At 47.1% G+C, this 17,024-nt stretch overlaps 1 protein-coding gene across 1 annotated transcript in view; it reads right to left on the minus strand.

Annotated features, from left to right (window-relative positions):
• CPNE2 (copine 2) overlaps positions 1-17,024 on the minus strand; it is a 116,262-nt gene that overhangs the window by 51,234 nt on the left and 48,004 nt on the right. Inside the window, exons 3-4 of the mRNA XM_066636813.1 lie at positions 15,930-16,109; positions 14,350-14,424 (exon numbers count right to left, since the gene is read on the minus strand). Coding sequence (XP_066492910.1) covers positions 14,350-14,424; positions 15,930-16,109 — 255 coding nt within the window. The remainder of the gene's footprint in view (positions 1-14,349; positions 14,425-15,929; positions 16,110-17,024) is intronic.

Below are 17,024 nucleotides of genomic sequence, written 5' to 3' on the forward strand. Positions count from 1 at the left end.
TCCAGTTATGGAAAAGGCTTCAAGAGTCAACCTGGAGGCAAAATCCGGAGCCGGAGTCCCTGAGGCAGTTCATGGCTGAACACAGTCACGTTCTGGCAACTCCTGCGACGCCGCTGGAACCAACCTTATTGACCTCTTCCTTTCCATTGGACCATTTCAGCGACATGGAGAGGGGGGATTTGCTGCACGGGTAACAGTCTATCCTCCATATCTACTTTACCCAGGCTTCACGCACTGGAGAGGACACTCTGTTCCAGAACTACTATTCAGAGCGCGATACTGAGTGTGATTCTTCCGAGACTGAAGGATGCCAACACACATATTTCAGTATCTGTAGGGGTCCTAAAACAGATCTCCCGTGGATACCAAAGGCCCACTGGATCTTCAGAGCCAAAGTATTCACTACCACAAAGCTTCCTTGACAATGAATTATCCACGCAAAGTGCCTTGTGAGCCAAAAGAACTGGGCTGAGGACTGGGGGCAGGGGAGACAACATGTGCTAATCTCCTACATAGGTATAAGCTCCTACAAGTCCAGAAAGTCTGCCATGGAGGTGTGGGTAAGGAACATCTAAATATGTTCCAGAATAGGGGTAGGAAATATGAAGCCACCTTAAGGGCATCTTCCTACCCATATTTGTATGCATCTCAGCAGTGGAAACCCAGTCAGAGGCCTTTGTAATCCATCTCAAGAGAGACTTCAGCAGACAGTCCTTTGCCGTTATTGCGCACTTAAGAGGCTTGCTCCCATGACACACAAAAATTGTGTCTCAGATACACAAAAGTATAGCAAGTGGGTGAAGTCCCTAAAAGAAGAGATTTGTTAAGGCATCTCCCCCAGCACGAACAGCAAGTGAAGGGTTAAAGAGGCTTTGTCCTACATGAACGAAGGACAGAGGGCCAAAATACTGATTATACCCAAACTAGGAAGGCTCCTGAATTATCATCTTGTGATTCAATACAAGGTTCCAGACTCCTCCCATTCCCCAGCAGATTAGGTTTAGAAGTCACAGATAGATCTTTAAAGTCTATGACTTTGTGGAGAAAAATGGTATTTAAATGTATATTTTGCAGCCTATTGGAGAACCAGGTGCTTGTGCAGCAAATATCTGAGAATTCATTAAAAAATACTTGTACCCTTTTTCCCCTAGTGATTAAAACAAGAAAAAATATATCCAAGGTTTTGTTTTAATAGCAAAAGAGGGGCTAAAAATCCAAAGAAAATTGTGTTTGGACAGGATGAAAACCAAGAGATTCAACAGTCCCTAACCCAAATGCACAACATAGGTCCCCCCCCCTTGAAAAAAGTGTTTCGAGAGAGTGAATGTGAGCAGAGCTATTGCACATTGGGAAGGGTCAAAGTACCCTCCCATCTTGATGCTCCTTTGCTTCCAGATGTCTCCCTTCCAAAGCAGCTTCTCTCTCTCTCTCTCTCTCTCTCTCTCTCTCTCTCTCTCTCCCTCTCACACACACACACACACACACACACACACACACACTCCTGGAGACCACTCTGATGAGGGCTGGCCCACCCATGAGGCCAACTGAAGTGTTTGCCCCAAGCAGCAGGTTGGTGGAGAGGGTTGCCCATCTTGGTCCATTAACTTGCCTCCACTGTTCCTCCTCCTTCTCCTGCTCCCAGGACTGGAAGAGGGGGCAGAGGGAAAGAAGAAATGTGGAAGGGAGGAAAGTGCTGAGCTGGAACACTGGAGAGTGGGAAGAGCAAAGGCTGGCACATTATTGGGAACGGGGGGGGCAGCATCAGGCGTGTTTCTTCAGGTGACCTGGGCTGGCCTGACTGTGACATGAGTTTGCGTAGAGGTTTAGCTCTTCTGCAGCATGTAGAGTCAACACTGCTTACCCTTCAGCCTTTACTCAGTTGAAAACATAACCTTTGTTAAGAATCTGATGGCAAGCATCTAGCCTGAGGCATCCACCATGAACTGCAGCCTTCTTTCTCTGCACGTACACGCTGATATTCAGCCACAGCACTCCAAAGGGGAGAGAATGGGGAGATATGCTGGCTCAAGTTTTGACATCCTTTTCTGTTCCACCCGCTGCGCCTGGAACCGCCTCTCACTTCTATGTTCTGTACAGCACCTGTTCACACTAAACAAACACTCAGTAGTAGCGGTGGTAGGTGGCAGAGAGCCTGGTGACAGACGTCTCTAAACTGCAGGCTCGACAGGGCTCAAAACCGGAAGCCAAGTGGTCATATGCCAATGCCCTGCTCCCTGCACCGCCAGAACCCTGCACCACTAGGACCACCGGTCCATGAAGGAGATCGCAGGCAGCGCAAGTCAGAATAATAGGCCAGAATCCTTCCTGGTCCTGGGAATCAAAGGACCTTGGATAACCAATCCCCTGCCAGCAATGCTCAAAATTCAAACAGTTTGTTGCTGTGCCTCAAGTTCGTCTGTCTACCTGCCTGCCACTGCTTCTTCTTCTCTAGGTACCTGCTGTCTCTCCAAGATCTTTCTAATTTACTGTGCCCCAATATAAGCAAATACTTAAAACAGGCAACAGAACGTCTGAGAAGCAAGTGACCTCAGCAGCAGAGCCAGCCCAAGAGCTCCTAATGCCTGAGGCAGCATGACAAATGCTGCCCTTCCTCACCCAACAATGTGCCAGCCTCTGCTCCTTCCACTCACAGTGCTGGCAAGTAGTCAGGAAGAGATGGGCATCCTGACCAATCTGCTACCAGAGGCAACTACTTTAGTTGGCTCATGGCTGGGTCGGCCCCGCTCAGTGGTACGCAAGAACTGGTCAACTTGTGTCACATGAAATCTTCTTCTGCCAAGTCACCTGGCTCAGTACTGTCTGCACCAACTGGCAGCAACTCTCTGGGGTTTCAGGTGGAGGGCTTTCTGAGCCATACATGGAGATGCTACCAGGGACTGTATCTGCATGCAAAGCAGTTGGCAGGCCACCAAGTTATGGTCCTTCCCCTAAATTCAGTACTGTCTAGCTTCTAAACATGGAACCTTTGTCAAAGCTTTATTCCATTTGGTTGACTACTACAAGCCATGTGTGGAAACCCGCCAGAGCTGGTATGCTGTGGCTACAGAGTGGTTCCCAAACTGGTGGGTCACCACCCACTAGGGCAACTGGAAGAGGACATTCCTCCTTAAGGGAGTGGTCTTGCTGTTGGCAGCAGCAGCACTGTCAGAATTGCAGTAATGCTGCTTCCAGGGGGCTTTTTTTTTACCTACGGGGGGGGCAAAATTGGCCCGCTGTAGGGTTCTGGAGGCTCGCAGCCCCCTCTGATCTCCTCTGCAGCTGCTGTAAAAAGTCCTTATCACCGAAGCTACTTCTTGTTTTCTTGCAAAAACAGGAAGTAGCTTTAGATAGGAGATAAAGGGTGTTTACAAAAGCCACGGAGAAGATCAGAGGGGGTTGTGAGCCTTCAGGACCCTGCAGCAGGCTAGTGCTGCCCCCTGCTAACTAAAAAAGCCCCCTGAAAGTGGCAGCACAGCGATCCCTGTGACGCTGTTGCTGCCCCCGCTCCCCTCCCATGTCCCCCTGTAGGAGTTTGGGAATCACTGCTCCAGGCCGATACAACATTGCTGGAGGCCCTGGGGCAAAGAAAGAACAAGACCAGACAGACTGCACCCGCACAGACATCCATAAGTTGGGGACTAGCCATACTTGGCTTATGATCACCCTGAGGTTCCACTTTGTAATTTTCAGAGGATAGCTGCGAAAGGCGATTGGACGCTTCACCTGTACTGGAATCACTGCTCTGAATAAGCTTCACTTGTCCTCACCGATGTCAAAAATTCATAAAGTGATCCTCATCTGGCTAGCACAAGTCTGTATGGCCAATTCAAATAGCACTGTCGTCCCTCTCTCAACTTCTTTTGTCCTCAACGATGCCAAACTTCATTGTCAGAAGGTTACCTAGTCACTCACTCACTCACTCTCTCACTCACACACACAGATGGGGGGGGGGATTCTGGCAGAAGCAGTACTGCTTTGCCTCCCTCTCCCCCAAATCAAAATGCCTGAATATTCAGCATGGTCCTAGACTTCAGTTCCTGCTCTACCTCCAGTTTGTGTCCCAACTAGAATTCTCACCAGATTCTAGGCCCCAGCTTTCAACGACACTAACCATGGCCCTCCAATGTCTTCACCCTGCCCTCATCCTGCCAGAATTCATCTTCAGTGGTGTATTTGGAAGAGGCGGAGCACCCAGTCTGGCAGGCAGCAGGCAAGCGGCTCCTCCCTTCAGAGCCATTCCCGCCAGGGGGAGCAAAACGGAGCCATGCAGCTCCGTTTCGCTCCCCCCACCAGGAATGGCTCCGAAGGGAGGGGCTGCTTGCCCGCCCCGCTGAGCCTCCCCACCAGACTGGCTACTCCGCCCCCGCCCCCTCCAGCCACGCCACCATTCATCTTCCTGCCAGAATTCATCTTCCAGCTGCAGATTACTCAAAGTTTCACTGTGGCTCCTGGCAGGTCAAGTCTCACCTTCCCAGCATTTGAGCAAGGCCATCGCTCTTTCAACTCCAGTTCCTAAGCAGTAAAATAGGAATAGTATAATATCCCTTCACAGAGTTATCATGAGAGCACTGTGACAAACTCCAAGACGGCTATAAGGTCAGTCACAGGATTGCTTGAATTTTAGACACAGCTCGCTTCAGATCTCAGTATCTACTACAGTTTTCCTTGGAAGTCAAGCAAGTTGAGTATTGGCAGCACAAGGAGTATTTCTGTCTACAGCAGGGGTCTCCAAACTTTTTGGCCAGAGGGCTGCATGAAATATCTGGCGCAGTGCTGAGGGCCGGAAAAAAATTTAAATATAAAATTTAAATAAATAAATTGGAGATGGAACTTAGATGAATGCATAAATGAATGAATGGGCTCATTCACTCAGCCTCTCGAGCCCTCAGAACACCCTCCAGGTGCACAGCTCTGCTCATGTTCAGTCGACGGGGCCAGAGGCTTTCAGGGGACAAGAGACTGGCCGCGTGCCGGACAGAGGCTCGCTGCGGGCCACATCTGGCCCCCGGGCCAGGGTTTGGAGACCCCTGGTCTACAGCATGGGCACAGCTACAGCAATGATCTGTTTTTGACACATCTGGGGGCCTGATCTGTTCCAGAGTTAGCTTGGTGTTCAGATCCATTTCTCAGATATCTGGGAAACTAATCCAGATCTGGGAAATTAATTAATCCAGATTCAGGAGGGGACACTGAGGCTGTATAAAGGCCCCAGCACAGATTCTGAATTAAATTTTCCTATATATAAATAGTTAAAAGGAAAATAACAGGTCAAGTATCAGCAGTGGTACTAGGCAGGCAAACCAAAAACACATTTCCAATGCAGCCTCTGAGTTTCTTTCTGAAGCGCCAGGATCTCCATTTGAGTTTGTGCCACCTGTGGGAATGCCGAGAGCAACAGACCATTAAACAGCAGACCATCAAAACACACGGAAGGCAGAAAGCTCATTACTGTAGCTGCACATAAAGGGAGAGTGGCATCACAGCCTGCCTGCAATTAGCTTCCATCCAAGAAGGTCTGTATTAAGTCCTCAAATCAGGCCATCCTTTACCACTCCTTTCATTTCAAGCAACCTAAGGGAAACTCTGCTAACCACAGAGGAGAGCTGGAGTTTGAAGAAAGAGAAGGCGGGGGGGGGGGGAGCGAGGACTACTGGGAAAAACAGATAAAGGACTCAAAGAAGATGGACAGAGAGGTTGGTTGGTTGGCAACCTTCAGTCTCGAAAGACTATGGTATAAGCCTACAGCACCCGGTATTCCCAGGCAGTCTCCCATCCAAGTACTAACCAAGCCTGACCCTGCTTAGCTTCCAAGATCAGACATGTGCAGGGTAACAGTTGCTGCCTGAGAGGTTCAGCCCCTGAGTTCCTGGTGGTTTGCTAGAGGAGGAAGCTGCTGGTGGAGACCACCAGAGGACAGGTACCTGCTCAACAGGAAGCAAAGTAACACAAGGGTCCCAGGTAGCACCTCCAGGTAGGGCTAGGAAAGAGCCTCTCCAGAACCATGGAGCACCACTGCCTGGCAATGCTGAGCTTTACAGACCAATGGCCTGATCAAGGCTGGCCCATTTGTGAGGCCGACTGAGACAGTCGTCAGGCAGCAGATTTAGCAGGGCAGGGCAGTAAATTTAGCAGGCAGCAGATTTAGCAGGGCAGTAAATACCAATCTACTCCCTGGACTGGGAAAGGAAGTGGAAGAGGAAGCATGGAGTACAGGAGAGTTGTAAGAGAGACACATCTGTAGATCCCACATCAGCAGAGTGAAGTGGCTCATCACTTTCTTCTCCTCCATACTTTCTCTTCTGCTCCAGTTCCCTCTTGGAGATGATCTACAGCCAACCACTCACATCTTCAGCTTTGTCCCCTTCTTCCAATCCAGGAGTTAGGAGAAGACTGGCAAATCACCAGGGAAGGGAAGACAGCATCTGGCATGCTCAGGAAGACATGGTCCAACCCTGGGGCACAGCTTTTTGCACCTCAAGAGGAAAACAATACATACCAAGTAGCCTCTGGAGGTTCTTGGGGGCGGCTCTGTTCTGGATTACGCTGAACGCACTGAAATGTAATCCAGATAAAATAGAACACTGTTGGATGGGAAACCCTGCTCTTCTGGACAAAGGTACCCATCTAGTTTTAGATGGGGTTCTGCACCTCTGGAAAAGTCAAGAGCATAGTCTGGGGATGCTGCTGAACCCAGAACTGTCCCTGTGCCCAGGTGAACTGCTGTGGCCAGGATAATCTTTTGCCAGTTGCAATCCTGCTCAGAAGGAGCCTTGGTTACCTGTGCATTGCTCCCATCAAACTAGTCTACTGATACACAGGAAGATGCCTGGTCCCAAGTCAAGCCATAGGTCTAGCTACCTCACTGTTGATGGTGTCTATCCAGGGTCACTCTGGATAGATACCAGCAATGTAACCTTCTGTGTGCTCTGCCAACAAGCTGCAGCCTGTACCAAGAATAAAGTTATATGTACTATAATGCGCTCTACATGACGCTGCTTTTAAAGACCTTTCCAGAGTATCTGCTGATGCAAAACATAGCTGCCAGAACGTGGGTGCGAGTAGCTCAACACATTACACCTATTTTATTCAACCAATCAGGAATACACTTCCAGACCTAGTTTAAAATGCTGGCTTTAGCCTCAAGAGAACAAGGCAGCAATGGAGGCAGGGGGAGGGAAGAATGGGTCCGTGAAGAGGGTACGCTCAGCATCAGTAAGGTCGCCAATCCTAGACCCGGTTCCATGGCGCTGTTCCAAGTGGATCTATCCCAGCGAATTTGCTATAGCAAGTTGAGAAGAGCCCTCTCAGCTGCAGAGGCTGACCCCACGTAAGGGAATGAATGTTCCCTTACCTACAGGAGACCTCTGAAACAGCCCTTTTCGCAGGATGCAGCAGTGGCCTTTTTGGCACTGCTGTATTGCCAGGGGGGAGAATAGGATTGGGCTGTTATAACAGTATTTATATACTGCTTTTCAACAAAAAGTTCACAAAGCAGTTTACAGAAAAAATCAAATAACTAATGGCTCCCTGTCCCAAAAGGGCTCACAATCTGAAAAGATACAACACCAGCAGACAGCCACTAGAAAAGACACTGCTAGGGTGAGGTGGGCCAGTTACTCTCCCCCACTAAATAAAAGAGGAGCACCCACTTGAGAAAGTGCCTCTTAACCAGTTAGCAGGGATTGTTAAAATGCTTTTCTTTCCTAGTCTCTTATTTTTCAACAGACTATGCAAGAAGCTTCTCAATGAAGCAAGGCTCTAAGTCAGTGTTTCTCAAACTGTGGGTCAGGACCCACTAGGTGGGTCACAAGCCAATTTCAGGTGGGTCCCCATTCATTTCAATATTTTATTTTTAATATATTAAACTTGATGTTACTATGGCCTGAGACTGAATTTGGGAAAATGTTACACAACTGTGCTTACAATAGGCTGCTCTGTATATGCTTTTAACAATGATAGAAAGTGGGACTTATTCCTCGGTAAGTGTGGGTAGGATTGCAGCCTAGGATTGTTACAAATTTTCCTGCTTGATGATCTCACTTCTCACCTGACAGTTTTTCATTCTAAAAGGTGGGTTCTGGTGCTAAACATTTGAGAACCTCTGCTCTAAGTTGCAGCTTACTTAGCTTGGGCATAAATCTGACCCTGATCACCACCAACAGCAGGCTGCAGAACTGCGCAGCTGGCTTCAAACTTGCAAAATGATGCTGGGGAACACGGATCCAAGTTTCGTTGCTTCCTCCCATCCACAGAGGCAGTTTCCTTACATAATTTCCTGCTTGATTGGTGACTGGCTGAGCGCGGGCAGAGGCCAAACTGAGATGAAGATGTCTTCAGTGGCACTAAATTGAGAACATCTGATCAGTGAAGGAGATGGAAGCCCACAGGGGCACACCAAATCAGAGTGGGCGGCAATTTGCATGCTAAAGCAGATCACGTTTGCCAGTGACACTGAAAAAAAATGAACAGACTGTCTCTTTCTCCTTTGCTGCCCCTTATAACAGGAATTACTGTTAAGCACACCCACTGCGATGCTGCTTCTCTCTTCCTTCAAAAAACCCCCCTTTTCCACGAAGGCTCTGGCACTTCCCCCACCTTAGTTCTCATCAATAAAAACAGTGGAACTGTACAACCACTCCGTCAGGCCCTATATGAAATGCTTTTAGGCTCTGTCCCAAGAGCCTCCCTGTTTCCACTTTTAATGTACTGCTTTCATTTTAGCTCTGCTTTTTATCGTATGATATTTCTGGTTACTGAAATTTTCCACTGCTGATCCTACCCTTAGTTGAAAGCTTTCTTTTTATTGAAAGCCAGTCTGTACAACCTTTATTTTAAAAATCAACATAAAGATTTAGTAAATAATCTGTGTTTATTTTTCAAATCCATACCCCGCCTTTCTAAATAAAAATCAAGGTGGCCAACAACCAAGAAAATTTAAAACACAATATATCATCAAACCAAAATGCAACACATCACATCACATGGCCACCCACAGCAATTAAAGCTGCAATTGCCTGTACTAATAAATACTGCATAAAAGGGGGAGTTTAATAACATCAAGAACTCATAACAGCAGCATGACATAAAGCATTAACATTCGTAGAAAAACATAAGCAACAACAGCAACAAACCTAATCGAAAGCCAATTGAAATAAGTTTTTAAATAATTCATTTTCTTAACCCATTTCTGCCTAGCCCACAGGTGTATACATTTGATCCCTGTTGCATATATGCAAATGGTTGGCAACCTTCAGTCTCGAAAGACTATGGTATAAGCCTACAGCACCTGGTATTCCCAGGCGGTCTCCCATCCAAGTACTAACCAAGCCTGACCCTGCTTAGCTTCCGAGATCAGACGAGATCGGGCATGTGCAATGTTGGGCAGAAATGGCTAATAAAAAATTAAAACAGAGACCAAGTTCGTACAACACCTTCCCCTGACTTTCCTCACCCCCCTGTGTTGAATTTTAAATTGCACGCTTCCCAGGACAGGGGCTGGACAATTTGGATGTCAGTTTATAGAGTGCCCAGGCACACAGAACATTGCCTGCTCCAGAATCTGACCACTGCTCCATAGCGCTCTGTATTGTTAGCACTGAGCATCTCTCCCAAGTTTCAGACAACAGACTTCCAAAGCCCTACTTGGAGATGTCACCAAGAATTTAACTCAGATCTTCAGAACACGAAGCAGAGGCTGAATCACTGAGAAACAATCCTAAAATCAGAGATCAACAGCCTAGGCACCTGAGGCGATCAGGGCAGAGGGGGAGGAACAGGCCCTGGTGCCAGTGCCTCCATTCTTCTCATAGAGCCATCCTGATTCCAGGGTTGAAACCAGTAGATTCCACTGCCACCAGGCAAAAAAGCCTCTCTCCCAGTTATGTGGAGAAAACACCCCCCCCCCCCAAGTTTAGCCAATAGCATTTAACCACAGAGAAATCTCTGGCGAAATTCAATCCATTCCAGACAGGTAAAGAGCTAAACATAAAAAAGTTGGGGGAAGTGAGACTGGAAAAAAACAAACAGGAGAGAACAAGAGATTTGAAAGAAACCTCTAGAAGCCACAAAATACACCCAAGGCTGCTTAGGCAAAAGAAGGAAACAATGGTTGAATCCCCCCCCCCTTCATCCCTGGAAATAGTCTGCAAATTAGCTACAGGAGACAGGACTGAGTTATGGATTCCTTCCAAAGCAGAGATCAAAACAAACACCAGACCCCGAATTTGCAGATTTGCTATAATTCAAGTCTGCTTCAACCATTTCTAAGGCAAGATCACCACGTTGAAGGGAAATGATGCATTTCAGAATTCAAGATGGCAGGGTCCTGGGTGCCAGTGACTTCATTCTTCTCACATATGCCTCATCTCACATACCATGACATACATGACTGCACAGTGATAACAACTGGCAAGAACTGCATGGGAGAGGCGCAGGTGCATGAAGCAACATCTCCATATGGGCGTGGTGCACGTGGCCTTTGCCATTCATGTGAAAGTGGGAGCTTAAAAGGGGCTTGGTGTGATCATGCACAAAAAACAGGAGATCTGTGTCCAGCCCCCTAGGGAGATGCCACAGACTGGTTCTCACCTACAGCGTTGAGCAGGGAATGGACAATAGTTCAACCTCTCATTGTTTCCCCCCAGCAACTAGTATTCCAAAATCAACTGCTCTTGAACATTAAGGCTCAATACAGCTACCACGGCCAATAGCTGCAGATTAACCTTTCCTCCTCCGAAGAATTTCTCTAATCCCATCTAAGACTCAAACAATGTGTTGTTTTAGAAGTGTCACTTTCCTGTGACTTTAAAAACAAGAATGGGGGCTGGGAGAGAAATACAATAAGGATTGGAACAGCAGCAAATAGGAAGTGGGGTTTTCCCTGCATCATATTCTTATCACTGCCTCTCTAACTGTCCTTGGCTCTACTGGGGCCAATTTTATAGCTTCTTTGTCAAAAAAAATATTGACCTGAAAAATGATGTATACTGTGGTTTTTCTTATGTACAAAGTACCTTATGACCCAAAAGCCACAATATGAAAACACCACCACTACAGGTGGAGATGGTACATCTCAACAGGAACATCAGGTCAGATAAAAAGCGGCCATAAATAAGGTCAAGCAAATGATGAAAGCGGAAGGAGGGAGTTCCACAGCCTGGCACAGAGAAGGTTCTCTGCCATCTTCTCCTCTGTCATGACCCTGTAAGTGGCAGAGAGCACATGAAAGAACATCTTTGGATGACCTTAGAGCAGCATTTATTAGCCAGTGGTACATGTTTCACTGGTGGTATGAGGTGGTGTCTAGTGGTATGCATAGGACCCCCAGACACCCAGCACCCAGCAGCAAGACCAGAGACATGACACAACAAAACAGCGGTAGGCAGCTCAGTTTAGCAGACAGAGCTCCAGCAAAAAAGTTTTCAAAAAAGCTTTCAGCTCTTCCACCCACCCTGAGGCTCTTACTGGTGATAGTCACGTTGCATCTGACCTCCCAACCTAGAAGTAACTGGAAGATGGCGCCATTAGATATTTGATTTTCTCTGTAAACCGCTTTGTGAACTTTTTGTTGAAAAGCGGTATATAAATACTGTTGTTGTTGTTGTTGTTGTTACTTCTGGTGGTACTTTAGGCAGACCATGCAGAGTGGGGGGGGGGAATTGAGAAACATTGCTTTAGAATGTGGATAGGTTGGGGATGGGGAAAGTGGAAGTTACTTAGGTACTTTGGGTCATTTAGGTCTTGCAGGATAACCATCAACATCTCAAACCAAGCCCAGAATCACAAGCTGCTGGAACAATAATGGTGTTATACAATCCAGTGACCTGGTTCTACTCTACTTTACATGCCAGTTGAAGTTTGTGGATGCTTTTCAAGGCGAGTCCTACACAGAACATATTATAGTAGACCAACTTTGAGATGACTACAGCTGGTGCCATGATGGGCCAAATCTACCATCCCAAGAAGCAGACACAAGTGGTGCACCATTGTATTTGCTGGACAAATACACCCCTCCACATCACCATTGCTGCCCCCAACATTCAGGTGAATTAACCAGTCAAGGGGCACAGGCAAACTGCCAAGTGGAGCTTGCAAAGGGAGGGTAACCCCATTCAGAATTCCAGGTTCATATTGAGCAGGAGTGTCTCCATCTTGCCTGGATTAAGTGTCAGCTTACTTGCCCACATCCAGTCTTTCACAGCTTCCAGGCACCAGATCAAAAGCAGCTGAACAGGAGCAGCATAGGGAGGGGAATTTCCATCAGGAGTGGAATGGGGGCAATAGGTGAATTCCATCCCTGTGACCCCAGTCTCCCAGTAGTGAATTCTATAAAGAAGGAAGTGCTTCCATGAGATTTTCTGCTGAACCACAACCCCACTAGCAGCTCCATGTGCACTGCATGTGGAGGCTATCAAATACATGAACCAGAGGCATGTTTGCAAGAACAGTACTAAGCTGTGCCTATGTTCTCCAAGGGAAAAGGTAAGGATATGAAAGGTAAAAGACAAACAGAATAGGAGAAGATCACAAGCACATATTACACTATCCATTACAGCAGCTTGGACTGCTGAAGAGGCAAGCCACATTTAGCTTTCAAAATTTAAATTGAATAGGCTTGCCTTTTCATTTCAAATTTCAGATACACTCCTGGCTCTTCAGCATTTTATTTTCTATATGATGTCAGGGTCCAGACTATGTAACAGTGTACCAAAAAACACTGCTGATGGACCCAAGGTAGAGGTGTTTGTTTCCATTGAGTAAGATAGGGGTAGCCTTTTTGCTACACATTGGTTGCAAGTCGGGCGACCATTGGTTTAAAAGAGCAATAATTTAATATACCCAACACAGCAGCAGTCCTCTAGCTCACAACACAATCCCCGCAAAGTCCTCAAATGCAAAACAAGTTGCCCACCCTTTTCGAACAATTATATTTGACATATCAAAGGCTTCACTTCATTTATAAAACCAGTGATCTACTTCTACGATAGCAAATGCACAGCTCAATGTGTATTAGTGCACGAGAGACTAAAAACTGTTGCTAAGAGATCTGTTGCTAGGGGTACAGCCCCATCCCCCTTGCCAAACAACTTTGGCGATCATCATCCGCGTTCATCAGGCCTCTAAGCTTGGTGCAGTGCTCAACACAGTTCTGGCATGGAAGAACTTGCGCAAGATAGAGAGCAGTGTACACAGCTGTTGTGTACACTGTATTTGTGCATTTGTACACCCATGTTTTTGTATTATCATCACATGATTTTTTTTAAACTAACACCATTTCATGTGGAACCATTCAGTCAAAGCCAGACACAGATTCCAGAGAGATTCAAGTCTCCCTTGAAAACCTCCCACAACTTTAACTAGATCAGGCCCTTTAACATTTTTCCAGATTTGGCATAAGGTCCTCGCCTCTCTCTCTCTCTCCACACCTACCTGTAATCTTCCCTCTTCCACCTCCACCATCCAAAGTTTTCCTACTTCCTCAAACACCACCACCCTGTCTCTTTTGCTGTCCCTTAAGCTTAGAATGGCCTCTCAGAATACTTGCAGGATGTCACCTCATTGCCTTCTTTCAAATCCCTTCTTAAAAGCCACCTTTCCTGTGAAGTCTTTGATATCACATCCTGCCCCCATCCCCTTCTGAAATGGGCAGCCCAAACCTAACTTGCTCTGGAACAGGTAGGCTGGCGAGCAAGTATACAGCACAAGTTTCAGGTAGCCAGAGGTTCAGCCAGGGGCAAGGGGAAACTTTCCCCTTACCCTGGGGAGACCCACTGCAGTCCCAATAGGGCTACTCGGATCTGCACCATCTCAGGAGGTGGTGCAAATCCAAGCAGCCCACCTAGGACTGGCCTGGTCCACATGGAACAGGGTTAGGAGCTGATATAACTGATGGATTCTGGCCACGCCTCCCACTCGCCCTCAGGAATGCCCATCACCTGCCCTCCCCCTTCCCTGAAATGCTTCCCTCCTGCCTCCTCCCCACCCTCCTCATGGCCTCCCAGACCCCTGCACTGGCCGAGCTCAGCTGACACAAACTCGCATTTCCCTGAGCTCGCGTCAGTGCGGGGAGGCCAGAGTGGCCTTTTGTCCCCCAGAGTGGCACAAGTGCTTGACGGCACTTTTGCGACACTTCCAGGCCAGTGCAAAGGACTTGTGTTGGCCCAGGGCACAGTTTGGATTGTGCCCTAAGTTTACATTCATGACTGGACACAACTGCTTTCCCTGGATACCCTGCCTCCACCCTGTCTTTTGTCTTGGGCCAGAATATATATATATTCCAATAGAAGAACTGTTCAGAATTCATGAATAACCAAGTGCAGAATTCATTCTCTGCCTTCCAGCAGACCATACCGTTATCATTCCTTTTCCAGCTGGTTTTCCATTGCCCAGAAGGAGAGGTCTCGTGATTTTCTTGCTTGAGACAATCTAAGATTAAAAGACAAAGAGACTTATAAAACAATTGCCCAACAGACATGCAGCACATTCAACCCAGCGGCTACGGAATGAGGCACGGGTGTAATCCAAGTTCGTGATGTGCCAAGGTGGCTTGTATGGCCGACATGCAGCACAACCCAATGTATGTCTACTCTGAAGCAAACCCCAGTATAAAATCGGACTTACTCCCAGGAAAGTGTGTATAATGCTGGCCTTTCAGCAGGCCAGCAACTCATGCCTTAAACCAGTGGTTCCCAAACTTGTTTGATTGGTGGCTCCCTTGACAGCAGCTCCCCACAACCTTATATATTGTATAGGGTGGCAGGTTTTTCATAAGGATTCCATGGCTCCCCTAGCTGATTTCTGCAACACCTGCGGTTTGCAAGGAGCTGAGCTCCTACAGTTTGCAAACTTGTGTAAATATAGGGGATTAATGTTTTAAGCATCTTTTCTCTGGTGTGTTTGTTTACAAGGGCACAAGCCTAACCAGGTCTACTCAAAAGTAAGTCCTATTTTGTTCAATGGGGCTTACTCTTAGGAAAGTGTGGTTAGGATTGCAGCCCAAGTCTGTCAATGGCAGGTAGTGGGTGAAAGCTGGGTTTGCATAACTAAGCCCCTCAAGCTTTAAGGCTATTCATTTGGGCTGCCTCATTATGAGAAATGTGTCAAGTTTCCCACCCCACAAACAAAGTTTCTTTCTAGATCAACTATTTTTAAGTCTCATAAAGCAAGGTGGATCCCTATACAGTGTCATTTTTAAAAGCGGATCCCAGTGCTAAGAAGTCTGAGAATCACTAGAATAGGCGTTTCCAAGGCTCAGGACTCAATCCTATCCAATTTTCTGGGGCTGAAGCAGCCGTGCCAGTGGGGTGTATGCCTGCATCCTGCATTGGGAGGGCAGTCCCAGAGGCCTCCTCAAGGTAAGGGAACATGTTCCCTAATTTAAGGTCTGCATTGTGGCTGTTGTGGTGCTGGAAAGTAGGGTTTCAGCAGAAGAATGGCAGGAAGAGGCAATACCACTGAATCCTCACTTCCAGACATCTACCTGATCAAAACTGTCTACCTCCCAGTTGCTATTTGCCTCACAGAGGAAAAAAAAAGAGATAAAGATATCTGAGCAGTTAAAAAGCAGCTCGGCAGAGATTCTAATATATACAATTTGCTACCACTGAAAAGTGTTGGCCACTAGCTTAGATTACTTTTTAAATTGATTACACTAATTCATAGTGGATAAGTCTACGAAAGCGCAATTAGGCACAAGGCAATAAAGCCTCCATGATTAGAGGCAGTATAGCCCTGAATGCTTGAAACAGGGAACAGGCAACCTTGGAAACACGATGCTGAATTAAATAGCCTTGTGATTGGAAGGTCAAATGCCCTGCCCTCCATTCCACTACCAGAACTCATGTTATTGGTTCACTAAGAGAACTGCGGCAACCAGACAGCAGCACTCAAGACAACTCTTAGCATACTGGGAAGTAACAGCACCCACTCACCGTGCCCAAGGTGCAGGAAAACTCTCCCAGAAAGTCATGCTCGTACAGCTGCATACTGGACTTGTCTTGATCAAACAAGGCAAACTTCAGCTTCTGGACTTCTTCAAAGCGGTACTCAATAATGAACTTCTTGGAGAAGGCTGGGTTGAGGTTGTTCACAGCTGTTTCCGTCCTGTCCACCTAGAATCAGAGAACAAAGCCAAACGAGTCCTTGAGATACAATACATCCTTCGTAAGAACATAAGGGCGAAGGCAGATGTCACACTTTTAGAGCAGGAGACCGATGTAGAAATGGACTACACACTATATTTAATCCCAAACATCTCTTTCCTCCCCAGCATTGAACTCAGACAGGATGGAGACTTTTGCAGGCAGAAGCCACACGTCCCCCACTGCGATAGGCACAGTGCTACTTAGCCGGCAGTGGCATCACTAGGGTTTGCAACACCTGGTGCAAGGGACTAACGTGTCACCCCATGATGGACGTCCTCCCATGCAGTGGGTGGGGCAATACCCTGGATGATAGGTGTGGTGATGTACCATAGCCCCGCATTCACTGGTTTTTTTTTGCTATCACGTTTGATAGAACAGAGATATTTCAATGCAGTTTGTTTCACGGCATTCTGCATTAAATTATAACATGATGGTATTATTCAAAAATACCAAGATTGAAAAAATTTTGGTGAGTAGTGGTGTCACCCCCCCCTTGTGCGTGTTACCCGGTTGTGGCCTGCACCCCACAGCAATGTCACTGTTAGCTGGTGTCCATAATGTCACCTGCTTTCCCATTTCTGGAGTAGTTTTGCACCGAGAAGGAAAAAAAACATAGCAAAGCAATCTCTCTCTCTCTCTCTCTCTCTCACACACACACACACACACACACACACATGCAAGGAGGTGAAAAAATAATGGCCTCAAACTGGGAAGCCAGGAGAGTGCTGGACTCACACTATCACTAAGGGCATAATACTAACCCCTGGGTTAAGCGAGCACAAGTCACTTGCGTCAACCAGGGGGTGTCACAAACGTGCTGTAAGGCACATTTGCATCAACTTAAGAGTTGGGAAGGCCAGCACAAGGAGTTGCGCTGGCCTC

Source organism: Tiliqua scincoides, chromosome 9 (genome assembly GCF_035046505.1).
Source record: "Tiliqua scincoides isolate rTilSci1 chromosome 9, rTilSci1.hap2, whole genome shotgun sequence".
NCBI lineage: Eukaryota > Metazoa > Chordata > Lepidosauria > Squamata > Scincidae > Tiliqua > Tiliqua scincoides.